The 13,248-nt window shown below is 36.7% G+C and overlaps 2 protein-coding genes across 3 annotated transcripts; one reads left to right on the forward strand and one right to left on the reverse strand.

Annotated features, from left to right (window-relative positions):
- The first annotated feature begins 3,252 nt into the window (after nucleotides 1-3,252).
- On the forward strand, nucleotides 3,253-4,818 carry LOC113776187 (transcription factor RAX2). Its single transcript, XM_027321294.1, has 3 exons — nucleotides 3,253-3,440; nucleotides 3,546-3,675; nucleotides 3,914-4,818. The coding sequence occupies exons 1-3, from the start codon at nucleotides 3,305-3,307 to the stop codon at nucleotides 4,599-4,601; spliced, it is 954 nt and encodes a 317-aa protein (XP_027177095.1). The 5' UTR covers nucleotides 3,253-3,304; the 3' UTR covers nucleotides 4,602-4,818.
- A 4,027-nt stretch (nucleotides 4,819-8,845) lies between these two features.
- LOC113772854 lies at nucleotides 8,846-12,552 on the reverse strand. Of its 2 annotated transcripts, XM_027317340.1 has the most exons (5): nucleotides 12,158-12,551; nucleotides 11,122-11,222; nucleotides 10,507-10,623; nucleotides 10,318-10,419; nucleotides 8,846-9,163 (listed from the first exon to the last, which is right to left on the reverse strand). In XM_027317340.1, exons 1-5 carry the CDS (start codon nucleotides 12,402-12,404, stop codon nucleotides 8,993-8,995), a joined length of 738 nt encoding a protein of 245 aa, XP_027173141.1. In that variant the 5' UTR covers nucleotides 12,405-12,551; the 3' UTR covers nucleotides 8,846-8,992. The 2 variants fall into 2 exon arrangements, with proteins under 2 accessions (XP_027173141.1, XP_027173142.1); XM_027317341.1 differs by lacking the exon at nucleotides 10,507-10,623 and having other exon boundaries at nucleotides 12,158-12,552.
- Nucleotides 12,553-13,248: the final 696 nt, after the last annotated feature.

The following is a 13,248-nucleotide window of genomic DNA, read 5'->3' on the forward strand; positions in this document are numbered from 1 at the left end:
AATAATTACGATTCAACTTTATTGGTTAAGTTTCTTTAGTTATGCCTTTGACCAAGAAGAGGCAAAGTGTGAATGTTTTTTTACTACACGCTACGCGCAAAATTAGTAGCTAATGTGTTTGGCCAGTAGATTATTATTTAGAATAATTACTATAGCCCTTTTTTTTTTTGTTGCTTCTGCAGTCCAAATAATTACTGAGCAGCGGAGGGTTCAAATACGAACTTTTTGAGCCAAAATGACGTGCAAAATGTTCCAAGTCAGCTGTTTTTCCCACCAATTAAGTCATTAAGTAGAACGAATATTACACTAGAACCGTTCTCTGTGGCCAACATTTCACTTTGAAACCAAAACTCGTGATCATTTCAATTTAACACCTAAAGCTCTCGAATTCTTCCCCTTTTATCAGTCCACGAAAATAATAAATCAACTACATTTAACACATGCCAACTGAAAATTTTTCTCATCAAGTTCTTCGGAGTTGGAAAAATTTCCGGAAGCAAAAAAGGCAAGTGAAGTGAAGTTGTGAATCAAAATTTTGAGAAAAATGTGATCAAACATAAGTAGGAAGTTGAAACCAATTCTTTTAGCAGATTAGTGGCCGAAACCAGGTGGCTGGGTCAGATATATCACCATTCGACACCCCAGGGGACCGTCCGAGTATGCTTGGTTTGTCAAGCAGCTAGCTGTATGCCTATATCTGGACCGGGACGTACAAAATCCAACTTACACGAATTCTGCGATGGGAGAAATAAGGATGGTTTGATCACCTGAGTCTACCAGTTCATTAAGAAGATACAGCTATTGCTGATAGCCCGAATTCTAATACTTACAAAGTACAAAAAATTTTGCCCCTGTGGGGGTTCTTTCCCACATCGGTATTGGGGGGTTTAGGGATGGGTAGATAAGTCCCTTGGACGCCTTCAAAAGTTGCCGACTTTTGAAGGTTGTTCGGGGAATTAGGTTTATTTGCCGTTTTTGGGTTTCGTCAAGAAAATGTCAGAAAAAAACATTCTACTGGGGTGCCTTCCGGGGTTGGTGGGGGTTAGTTAGCTCTTAGTAGAAGCCACCCTGCTGGGCTTGCCCCTGTGGGGTTCTTTCCCACATCGGTATTGGGGGTTTAGGGATGGGTAGATAAGTCCCTTGGACGCCTTCAAAAGTTGTCGGCTTTTGAAGGTTGTTCGGGGAATTAGGTTTATTTGACGTTCTTGGTTTCGTCAAGAAAATGTCAGAAAAAAAAAGTACAAAAAATTTGAAATTTTTTTTGGTTTTTCTTCAACTTCAAGAGCTTCCTCATATTCTGTGATTTGATTTTTTGGGGTTGCACAAGGCACAAAGATTTGATTACAACCTTGACACGTTATCTGGTTAATGTTCAGCTGGAATCAAATACTAGTATAAAAGTCAAACAAATAGTATAATATTCAGGGATGTGGACGAATTTTACAATTTTTGTGCATGAAGAGTGGAAGCATGCATAAAATAGAAGAAAGGAAGACAATTTAATTGCATCTCTTGTTTACCGGTCGGTCATTGGTCTTGGTCTGCACAGTACATCCGGTCTTCCTAATAAATATATTAATGTTACAATACGCATGTCAAATACACCAAATAATTTATAGGGTTAAATGCGCTAAACCTTCTTGAATTTAATCTTTGGTTGCGCTTTGGCCCGCCTGAAGTCGTTAAATAAGCACTTTGCCTCCTTGTTTGATATTTTATGACAAAAGTATCCTTACTATTTTATTTTGTTTCTTTTTTATTTATTCATTTCTTTGTTTTTTCTTTTTTTACTATTTTTTTCTTTGTCACTGTTTTGTTTCACTTTCCTATTAGTTGTACTGCATAAACAACTAGTATATATGCCTGTCATGATCAAATAGTGTATATTACTAGCTGTTTGATTGTTTAAAAAAGATATTGGCAAACTAGAACTTTAAATTACTTAATATTTAAAAGTATCTCTCAAAAAATAAAGTAACTAATATAATGTATAGTTGATTAACCACCATGTTATTATGATTTATATTTGTTACTGTTGTTAGTCAAAATTATTTTATTCTAAACTCTAGAAGTATCGATTTAAGTAACATACGAAATAGTCTATGAGCATAGATAATATATACTTTGTTATCGCATAGATTTTATGATCATTATTACTTCTAATAACAAAAGGTCAAAAAAGATATAAATAGATAAAGAATAAATTTAAGAAGATTGAAATTAATATACAGATAATAATAGTAAAGAGACGACAGTAGTTGATTACATGAGAAAAGGGAGAAAATTTTAAAAAATATAAAGAAAAAAGACAAGCACAAAAAGGGCAAAAAAAAGAAGGAAAAAAAGAAATAAAATAATAATTAATATGGAAGGGCACTCTTGTCCTAAAACATAAAGTCGGGGTAATGTGGCTATTTATTAAGTTAACGAGGTAAAGTGAAATTGAGAGTAAAGTTTGAAGATTTAATGCTTTTAACCCTTATTTATATTCACGCATATCTCGATATGACTTCGTGAACATGAACAGCAATGAAAATGTAATTTCTTTATGAACCCTCTTACAGCAACGATACATGTGTATAACCTACTCTATCCTAATCTAGGGGGAGGGGGAACCTAAGGAAGCTGTTGTAGGGACTAATGGGTATACAGACCCAACTAGACCAAAAGAGTGTTATGGCACAACCCTTAGATTTTTTTCGCTACTGATAAATTTTGAACCCTCACCAACAGCCCAATGAGGGACTTAATCCCTCCCTGGTGGCCACTGAACCATTGGCCCAGTGGTACTAGTAATTGATATACATCCTCTTACTTGAAGGTTTAATTTTATGAAGGCAAGCTTCTGACTTGGCCAATATACAGCCAAGTAAAATATGACGGTTGGACCAATCATTTGCGGGGGCAATTTTCGTGAATTGGGTGGCATAATAAATTGAGAAAGCAGGCTTTGGATTCTTTGGGGCAGAGGAAGACCGAGGAAGGGCAGGGATATAGAAATAGACGGGGGGCTTCAGTCGCTGCTGGGTGGCATTTGTTAAATGATAGAAAGTTTTGTCCCGGCTAATGACGGAATAGCGAGTTAGACAAGTGATAATTGAAATCTCGAGTCTGTTGTTTGACTTCAGTAGCTCCCCCCGGGTAAATATAATATATATGCTCGCTGTCCAAATAAGGTCATCCAAAGCAAAGAAATTAATCCACACGCACTCACATACTCGAGCGTTTCAAAAGCACTATATCTTGAAAGAAGCCTGGATAGAGAGAAGCAGAAACAGGCACAGAGTATAACCACCAGAGAGAGATGGGAAGAGCTCCTTGCTGTGACAAGGCGAATGTGAAGAAAGGACCTTGGTCCCCTGAAGAAGATGCAAAGCTGAAGGAGTACATAGAAAAGTCAGGGACTGGAGGGAATTGGATAGCTCTTCCACAGAAGGCTGGTAAGCCCACTTATGAATTTCCGTGTTACAACACTAGTATTTGTTATGGTTTGCCAGCAGTTGGTGCCAATGAATGAGTCTTCTTCTTGGCATAATTATGATCAGGGCTTAGAAGATGCGGAAAGAGTTGCAGATTGAGATGGCTTAACTACCTCAGGCCCAACATTAAACATGGAGACTTCACAGATGATGAGGATAGGATAATTTGCAGCCTCTTTGCGAGCATTGGTAGCAGGTACAATCACCAGCCTTTGCCTTGTTTTTTACTATTTTTCCTCCAGATCTTGCCCATATTCATATGTTCTGTATGATTTTAATTATTTGCCACTACCACCCACCCCCCCCAAAAAATTTTTTTTCCCCTTTTCCTTGAACCTATGTTGTATCAATGAAAGAAGTGAAGAAGTAGGTTAAAGTTCCTGCTCGGACAGTCCTTTCCAATTTGATCCCATATTGCAAATACAATGGTGCAGGTGGTCAATAATAGCAGCTCAATTACCAGGCAGGACGGACAATGACATCAAGAACTACTGGAACACCAAGCTGAAAAAGAAAATAATGGGATCTCACAAAAAATGCCATCAACCCAGCCCCTACGCATCACCATATTCGGGGTTTGAGCCTGCATCTATAACATCATCACCATTTTCAGCTCCATCACCATCAATATCATCAGTATATCACAATTATCATACCACCACCCAATTTAGGTCCCTCTCAGGCTATGAAACTTTTTCATCAACCCCGCCAAGTCTGTTGAACGCTAATTGTTCTTCAACAAGTACCGGTTTTCAAGAAGTTCAACATATGGGTGGTTCCATGCACAGTTACCTAGTTCAAGACAGTAGTCTCCTAAGGTTCGGAGGTGAAGCTAGCTGTAGTTCTTCAGATGGCAGCTCCACAAATCAGAACAGCTACGGCAAAGAGGTAGAGCATGATTTACAAAACTATCTCTGCAGCACTGGTGTTGATCATGAAAATCAGAAGATTATGATCAACAGTGACGTCACTATTGAATACGCTGATGATCAGAAGCCATGTAGTGAAAATCCACTGGATTATAGTCTTGAAGAGATTAAACAACTGATTAGCACCAATCTCTGCAACAACTTCTTCGTTGATGAAAACAAGACAGATGAAAAGGTGGCATACTACAACTGATGCCGACTGTTGCAGGTACAGTCAGAAGGTTTTGAAGGGATGGATCATGAATCACGGATGGTGTTGATTCGAAGTAGTCTTTAGTAGGCTTCTCCATTCGTGGGGGTTAGGACTTTTGTGTATTTCGATGAAAACGTACACCTTTTTTGACAGTACATAGTTAGTGATGAAAGTCCCCATGTCCATTTTGTTTTCCGGGAAATGATCGATCGACGTGTTATTGCTGTCTTTAGCTGATCCAAAGTTATTTAATTTCATGAAAACTGGAAATGGCATCATTCTTCAAGAATCAAACTACTTCGATGCTAAACATGCACAATGAATCCTTCACCGAGAGAATAATTTAATTATTGGTTTAACTTCTTTTTTTCCCCCTATAAAACTGGTCAAGCTCAGTGCGAGATTCTTGGACTTTTTCTGGGCTTTTAGAGTTATTAATTCCATAATCTTGTGACTAATCTCACCCCTGTCGGAAATCCTTAGTATACTTCAAAGAATCAGTTATGAAGTGATTAACAAGTCTGCGATGAATTATTGACATCCCAAGCCAACCTCGGTCACTTCACGTACCATTTTTCAAAACTAGAATTGAGAGGTTTCCCAAGAAACTCTTTTCTTTGCAGTTTTTTCCTTTTTCTATGCGTACATGAAGTATACTTGTTGCCACAGATTAAGATGCCTGTTTTGTGAATGGATTAAACATTAACTAATGTAACTGGACTGCGAGGGGAAGTCGTGTAATATTAGAATTAACCAAAAGTTACAAATATTATACATGTGAGCCATGTTCCCATCATCTATTACTGTATGATTAGGACTTGTGGGGTTTAGGCATTTTAGTGGCAACATGAAAAATCAATACGTGATAAACAAGTCCAACTTGGGCTGCCTACAAAAATGTACGATCTCCATGCATGATAGTTGATGCCTCCTGCAAAATCAATGCATTGACCTCTTCACCATATTTGTTTGCTTCTACACAAGACAAGAGTAAATTATTGGGACTGCCAGCTATAAAATATGCTTGGCTCGGCTTCGGCCACTGGGGAAAGTGGTTCTCTAGGCATGTCTTTTCTAGTGGAGTGCAAAAGGTCAAAAGGTACTACTAATACATAAAGAAGATGATCGCGTCCTTTTGCTTGGTAATTATATGCCTTTTGCCATGTTTAACATACTCAAAGATAGAAAAAGTGATTGCAAGAAATACTACTGTACTTTCGATGCCTGTTTAAAAGCGGACAGCAAAACTTGAAAATGCATTGGCATGATCTTTCTCTTAGAGGGGGAAAAAGTACGAAAGTTCGGATATTGATCAAGATACAGAGAACAGGTGAGCGACATGCTAATCCGAAAAGCAATAGTGATCACAGTACTAATATATACTATTGTTTTGTACTAGTCACAGAAACTTCCAGTTTCCTGAAGCTACTTCCTTTGCCTTTCTGAAAAGTAAAAACATGCTATAACTTGTTATAGGTCGTTTGATTTTTTTTTTTGAACTTCATGTCACAAGAAAATGCTCACTCGTGAGTGGTGAAGCTGTGATCAATCTGATGTAGGTACGGGTGCAGAATAATCACATCACAGTTATATAATTTCTGAAGTAAGAGTGACGAAGTTTTTTCCATCGACTTTGCATGCTAGAACAAGTCAATCTTCAATTCAGGGCTCCTTTTCTTTCCCTTTTTTTTTTCTTCTAATTTTTAGAAGAATTCAGTACATGGCTTTGACTACTTAAAAAGAATTTGATTTCGAGAACAAGAATAAATGTTTAATAGAGTTTAACATGTCCAAGCAAGGGAAGTAAATAATCCTCGCAAATTCCACTCTCCCTTTTTCTAGGGCTTGATGCCGAAAACCTTGCTTTAAAAAAAATGGTGCACGAAATCTCCACAGCCAAAGCTCGAGGCATTGAAAAACATTAGAGGTGGCAAAATGGGCGGGATGGGCGGGATTTGCTTGGGTTTGTGATGGAACCGGGTCATATGGGTTTGGGCTCAATCTTACCCATATGTATTTTGGGACTAAGTTGGGCGGGATCACTTTGGGATGGGTTTAGATTGATCCCGCCCAATACCCAAATCTATTTTCTACATATTTTTTTCCTTTAATTCATTTTTATTTTTTATATAATTTTAATATTTTTGATTTATTAAATTTTTTAATTTTATTAAATAAACATGCAAGTGCTTTATACTCAGGATTCCCATCAAAAATTGGATTAACAAATAAAGGAAAAAATAGATATACAGTCATATTCCAACATATATCAAGATGGCCAAGGTACTTAAGGTATTGAATATTTATTCTCATCATTGTCCAAAGATGACAGGTCTAAATTGACTGAAATGTTGAAAATTCTTGTGGATAATGACTAGGAAAACTACTAGATTATATTCTCTAGTATGACTATAAAAATTGTTAAAGATAATTTTTAAATCTAAGACTCCGTTTGGATTGGCTATTTTTTCAAAAAATAAGTTTTTCAAATACAATGTTACAGTAATATACAATAACTCAAAAAACATCTCATCCATATTAGTATATCAAATATTTCAAAAAAAATATTTCATATAGTAAAAATTTTTCATATACACTGCTATAATAAAATATTTCAAAAATACCCCCCAAAAATAGTTAAACCAAACAGAGCCCTTGTTATTTGAGCCCAATGGGTACCCAAGTATTTCCCAAGTATTCCCATCAATTAATGGGTACAATTGGGATTTGTCCCATTTTAAACCCAATATCAAAATCCAATACCCATCCCGCCCAAAGTCCCCATGGGCATGGGTAACCCATTGGAACTTGGGACAAATTGCCACCTCTAAAAAACATATAAAAATAAAACACACACACACACACACTCACCCAAAAAAAAAAAGAAAAAGAAAGAAGCAAGGGACGGTCTTTACGTAATCATGTGTAGTCTTTTTGGTGAAGTTAAAAACTTCCAATAATATTAATAATTCTGCAATTAGTCAGGTGTAATTCATCACAACCAAAGATTAAATGAGCGGTATTATAGTACCATAGCTGCGTAACTAGAGATAGACTTCCATCTCATGGTGCACGACACCACCACCTTGCAATTGAGTAGCATGGACTCTGACCCAAGAAAAACAAATCAAGAAAACAAAATCAAGAAAACCAATCAAGCCCTGCCCTTTTACTGCCAAGTACTAATATTTTTTTAACTATTATGGATTTGTTGTGAATTAGGCGGAGCACACACTGATTCGTGAGATTTAGATGATATACAGCAGAATCAGATTACTAAACAAGTTGTGATATTTCCTTTTTTTTTTTTTTTTGCGGGTCCTTAAATGTTCTATCCCCATCCACTGAGCCAGATGACATAAAGTAATCCCGTGAAAGCAAGAGGATTTGCATGCTACGACAGGTGAAGTACGAGGGTGCAAAAATTGTTTTTTTTTTTTTTCTAATCATTTAAATATTTTACCATGCAAGTAAATAGTACGGCTTTTTTGATCAATCAATAATATCTCAAGACCCGAATAAAATATTCGTTTTTTTCTGTTAGTTGTCTTGCACAAATCAAACAAAAGATAATTAACAATACGTGTGGGTCAGTTTGATTGTTGAATCTGGATAAGGGTGAAAAAAAAAAAAAGCAACCCGGGGACAGATTACTACAACACCCGTTACAGATGGTAACACCCCAAAAATACTCAAGCCCGTTTATTATCAAAAAACTTAAAAATAGAATTCTAAAGGGATATTACTCTTTAGCTATGGAACTTAGTTGGATGAGTCAACACTGGAGAACGAATATTCTTTCTCTGACATAGTAAAAATATTTTTAGTATTTGCTACTTTTGTATAGATAGCTGGAAATCAGGCTATCTTCCAACAAGTTCTTGTTTGTGCAGTGCTGGTAGTAGCTGCTGTTCTGCATTCTGTTCCTGAGGTCGTGACTAGTTGGTATTAGTGGATCAGGACTTCCACTTTAGATAGCTGTTGGGTAGGCTGGCTGATGTACTTGGTCTTTTGACCCTGTACAATTTATCTGCTGATCAATTTTTTTTTTTTTTTGTTTTCGACGACAAAAAACACAAGGAGGAAGAACACAAGGACTCAAGCTCTTCGCTTCATTTGCTTCCACTTGACTTTCTTTTTTTCATTTTATCTATACATGTAAATTCTTCACCAGATTAGCAATTTTCAGTTAAGAGCAATAAGAGTAACTTAATCATCAAGATGTGCATTGAGAAGGATCAAAATGAAGCGCTGACAAACATAAAAATATCACTGCAAACAATGAGGGGAATCATATTGACATCAAATGTACATCTTGAATTGTCCTATACATAGAAGCAGATGATATTATGTACAACTACAAACAATGGTCAGAGGAGCCAGTAATTCATCTACACAAAGTCCCACTGCCAATATACCTTCTCCACAATCCCTCCACCACTCCGAACTGCAAGGTGGAGTGTTTCTGAGGCTGGGGGAACACCCCAAAGTAGGGGTACAGCAACAGTCATGGTTAGCTTTTCATGCAGACCGCCTTTGCTTGCTTTTTCTGCGGCAACAACCTGGATGTCGCATTCGACACTATTAGAATGCGTAGAAGATGAAACTGTATTTCCATTTCAACGTGTATAAAACAGATACATTTCAAAAAGATTCAAAAGAAAAAAAAATTTTGCATAGACATCTGGGCTTATTCCAAGTATGCTAAAAAATGTGAAGTAATAGTGCTCACAGCTTATTAATGTCTAAATAATTTCCCTCGTCACTTTTTATATTCACGAGGGCACACAGAACCAAAGTGTGAAAACTACAGAAAATACAGATCTAGCATTGGGTAAATCAAAGTAGAGCAAACAGCAAACACTATAGATCGCTTACTACACCGGACCAGTATAAGGAACCTCTGCTACATACCTTCCTTGCAGTTCTTAGAGAGGCCGATTCTAAGATACTATTATCCCATAAGAGTGCAAACCATGGCTCAACTTACATCATCTAAGTCTCCACAAAACGTCAAAAGCACCAGTTATTATAGCTAGCAATGCCTTTTCACTAAAAGATAAATGTCAACAATTAGCTTCTGTGCATCTTCAGGGATAACTCTCTCAAACATTCGTCTCACTTTGTTCACATTCAAAACCCTTAGCTTGAATAATGATGTCTAAAATCCAAGTAAATTGTCTCAAGTGCCATACTTCAGTGACTTCCATTGCTTATTTTCTCTAGGAAGTGGCTGGTCAGTGCAAAAGAACCAAACTTGCCTGAGTCTGGTGTACATTAACTCTACCCCCCCCATTCTTCCTTTACCCAAAAAAAAAAACGGCAACCAGACAGAGCCAACAACAATCTGGGAAACCAAAAGAATAGATCAAATATTCCTGTAACCATTCCTATCCAAAGGAAACCTGGAAAAGTCACAAGGCAGCTAAATATATGCACCAATCAAGTAGCTCATATTCCCATGACATATTCCACAAAAGCACAGAATTAAAATTTTAACTCATAAAATGACATATTTGTGCATACATAAGGATTGTGTGAAGTTTTCTCATCTCAAACAGAATTTTATTAGATACACAAGATAATAAAATTAAAGCTAAAATTTTTTATTTAAAAGCAAAACATACAAACTTAGACTCAAGAGAGGAGCTCCTTAAACAATATGTCACTAAAGATTGCAAACATCATGAGCTATTGCAGGTGAAAAGAAAAGTACCTCTCCACCATGCTCCAACACAGTGTCTTCAACGACATCACTGAGCATCTCAACGGAACGACAGAAGCCAAAAATACAAAGCCTTCTACCCGTGTCAAGTCCCTATTATCAACCAAATTTCAATTCCCTTAAATTCGATAACAAAAGTACCAGACAGTTGTCAAGTCAAATGTCAGGAGGACTGCATACATTTGTTGCTGCAATATCAAAGAGAGCACCCAAGCACAAGCCTTGACTAGGATCCATATAATCACTTTCTTGAAACCGTTGGATTCTTTGTAATGTTTTAATCTTTTCATACTTCTTCTGCATAGAGATAAATGTGATTAGCAAAATAATTCGATTTTCAAAAAGATTTTTTTCTCAAGCATGCATACTTGTGCTGCTCAAGCACAGAGAAAGAGAGAGAGATTCTACGAACTGACTTGAAAAAAGGAGTCCAAAGCGTAATAAGTTTCTTATTAAATTTTCCATGCTTGATTTGAGTTTCCCACATCAACATTCATGGCACAGTAGTATGCACTGTGGCATAAACCCAAATCGGCTAACAAATAAATTTAAAAAAAAAGGGGGCTGCAGTTTTTTCTCAGCAGTGAACTGATAGCCAGTACAAAGAGGCAGCTTTACTATAATGCAACACATTCCAGAAACAGATACATCACACCAGAAAAGGTATTTCTGACAACACATTCCAGAAAAAGATACATCACACCAGAAAAGGTATTAACATGGTTTCTGAAAATACCATGCACTTATTAACCAAGAAAAAAAATTAAGCAGGAAAGGCAGAAAGCATTGACATACGTCACCGGAAGTAATTCGCCGTGGCACCAGATTTCCTCCTATTTGAATAAGCCCATCAGCAGTGAATAATGTGACTCTCTCTTCGGGAACCCATTGAATGGCTGCAAATCCACAGCAAGAGCTTTACAAAATCCACAACAATTAGAAGAAACAAATCTCCCACAATTGTAACAAAATTCACAACAATCAGAAGAAACAAATGCTCCAACAGCAAATCCACAACAATCAGAAGAACAAATGTCCCCTGCAAATCCAGAATAAGAAAAGCTCCCCCCTAATGCCAAATGTCCCATAAAAATCAGAAACAAATCATGATAGAAAAGTACCTATCTACGTGCTTTGCATTATAAAAATGTAACTCCACCTAATTTGTAATATTTATCTCTCCAATTTGCCACTGTCAAAAGTTTCTTTTTTGTCCCTCCCTGTAACTTAGTTTTTCATCTCCCATTCCTCGTATTCAAGAGCTGATAACAAGAATCCAAACAAACTAAAGAATTTTTTTTTAAAGAGTTCCATTCAACAAAGGTTACCAGAAATTGGACCTGTCCCATACCATCAAAGGGTATCAGAGCGCTAGGCCACAGAGATAACATAGTATAGTTTTCATGGTCGATGTGTTCGAGTTCTGGAGTAGATTGGGCACATAACCTAAATCTGATCTTACTCCAGGCACAGCAACTAGCCAAACAAATGATTCTACTTCCAACTAACTCATATGATAGATGTTACAGGCACAAAAAATTCCACCTTTTGCCTTCATTTCTGACCAAGAAGAAACTATTAATTGATGTATTGATAAAATCAAGAACACGCATAAAAGAAAAGAAATGGCTAATAAAAATAGATTCGAGAAATCACATTTATATTATTGCGACGACCCGCTAAGGACAACGGAACTAGCAGAAAGTGGGTTTTTATGATCCGATAAAGAATCAAACTATTCCATAATTCAAGATGAAAAGTTGCAGGGGTACAACACATTACAAAATAACAGACCGGTGGAAAAAAAATTATATATAAAAAAAGAACGTACATGAGTCGCCAGAATCAGAGGAGGATTCCCAGGGATAGTGTCCAAAGGCTTCATCGCCTAGAAAGTGGCCCGAACCTGAGGCTTTTGGGACGAAGCGGAACGACCGAAGAGGTAATTGTTTACTACTAAAAGATGGGAATTTAGAAAGAGCGGAGAGTGAAGAGGAGGAGGCAAGAATAGTTGTATCTTTGGGGAGACAAATTGAGGAAAGCGTGGAAAAGTAGATGACTGATGTCTCGCCGGGCATTCTGCACGCTAACAAAAAACCGAGAGAGGGAAAGGAAGAGGAATCTGAGGGAAGGATTCTCCCGTCGGTAATTGAGAGATACAGAAAAACTGGGAATTTCTTGTCTGGAGGGGGAAGAAAGAGAGGGAGGCGGATGAAGAATGGGAAAGGTGGGGAATTTGACGCCACATCCCATACAAGAGTGAGGTTGCCACGTGGACCAGAAGACGGTTTTCTTTCCTTCCTTACATTGGATTTGGGTGGATGTGGGAACAATTTAGAGAGCCCGGTTTAAGACGGTTGGTCCTCGTATAAGATTAAAGGGCTAATTCTAATAAACCACCTCAAAAAGTGTCTCTTTCTCACATTACCTTTTTGAATCAATACATCTACCATACTATTACGAATTTCTCAATCATGTATAATTGGGTCGATAGCTCAAGTTTAGGCTGAATTTCAACGCACATGAATTGGTTAACTAACCCTAAAAAAATCCTTCCCATAATATATATCCGTTTAGATTGGTCTATTTTTCAAAAACAAGTTTTTTAAACACAATAAATGTTACATTAATACACAAACAAAAATAACTAAAAAAAAGTACTTAACCATACACTATATCAAATATTTCAAAAAACATCTATAATAAAAATTTTTCATATACACTGCTACAGTAAAATATTTCAAAAATACTTCCAAAAATAGCTAATATAAACGAAGCGTATAAAGGGCCAAAAGCCTTTCACATGCTATATAAAATTTCACAATATAGTTTTGAACAAGCTTTTAAACTAATAAAATAAATCAAAATGAATTGTGAAAATTACAGTTATTGTAGAAACTTTTCCACTTATAAAATTATATT

The sequence above is a fragment of the Coffea eugenioides genome, chromosome 6, assembly GCF_003713205.1.
Source record: "Coffea eugenioides isolate CCC68of chromosome 6, Ceug_1.0, whole genome shotgun sequence".
Lineage (NCBI taxonomy): Eukaryota > Viridiplantae > Streptophyta > Magnoliopsida > Gentianales > Rubiaceae > Coffea > Coffea eugenioides.

What these genes read in the sequence shown, in the direction of transcription:
- LOC113772854 (XM_027317340.1), bottom strand. Translation starts at nt 12,404, where the DNA reads ATGCCCGGCGAGACATCAGTCATCTACTTTTCCACGCTTTCCTCAATT. An exon ending in TTGATATTGCAGCAACAAAT is followed by an intron (nt 10,420 to 10,506) that starts GTATGCAGTCCT and finishes GGTTGATAATAG; the next exon opens with GGACTTGACACGGGTAGAAG. An exon ending in TGTTGGAGCATGGTGGAGAG is followed by an intron (nt 9,164 to 10,317) that starts GTACTTTTCTTT and finishes TGCGACATCCAG; the next exon opens with GTTGTTGCCGCAGAAAAAGC.
- LOC113776187 (XM_027321294.1), top strand. Translation starts at nt 3,305, where the DNA reads ATGGGAAGAGCTCCTTGCTGTGACAAGGCGAATGTGAAGAAAGGACCT. An exon ending in AGCTCTTCCACAGAAGGCTG is followed by an intron (nt 3,441 to 3,545) that starts GTAAGCCCACTT and finishes AATTATGATCAG; the next exon opens with GGCTTAGAAGATGCGGAAAG. An exon ending in TTTGCGAGCATTGGTAGCAG is followed by an intron (nt 3,676 to 3,913) that starts GTACAATCACCA and finishes ACAATGGTGCAG; the next exon opens with GTGGTCAATAATAGCAGCTC.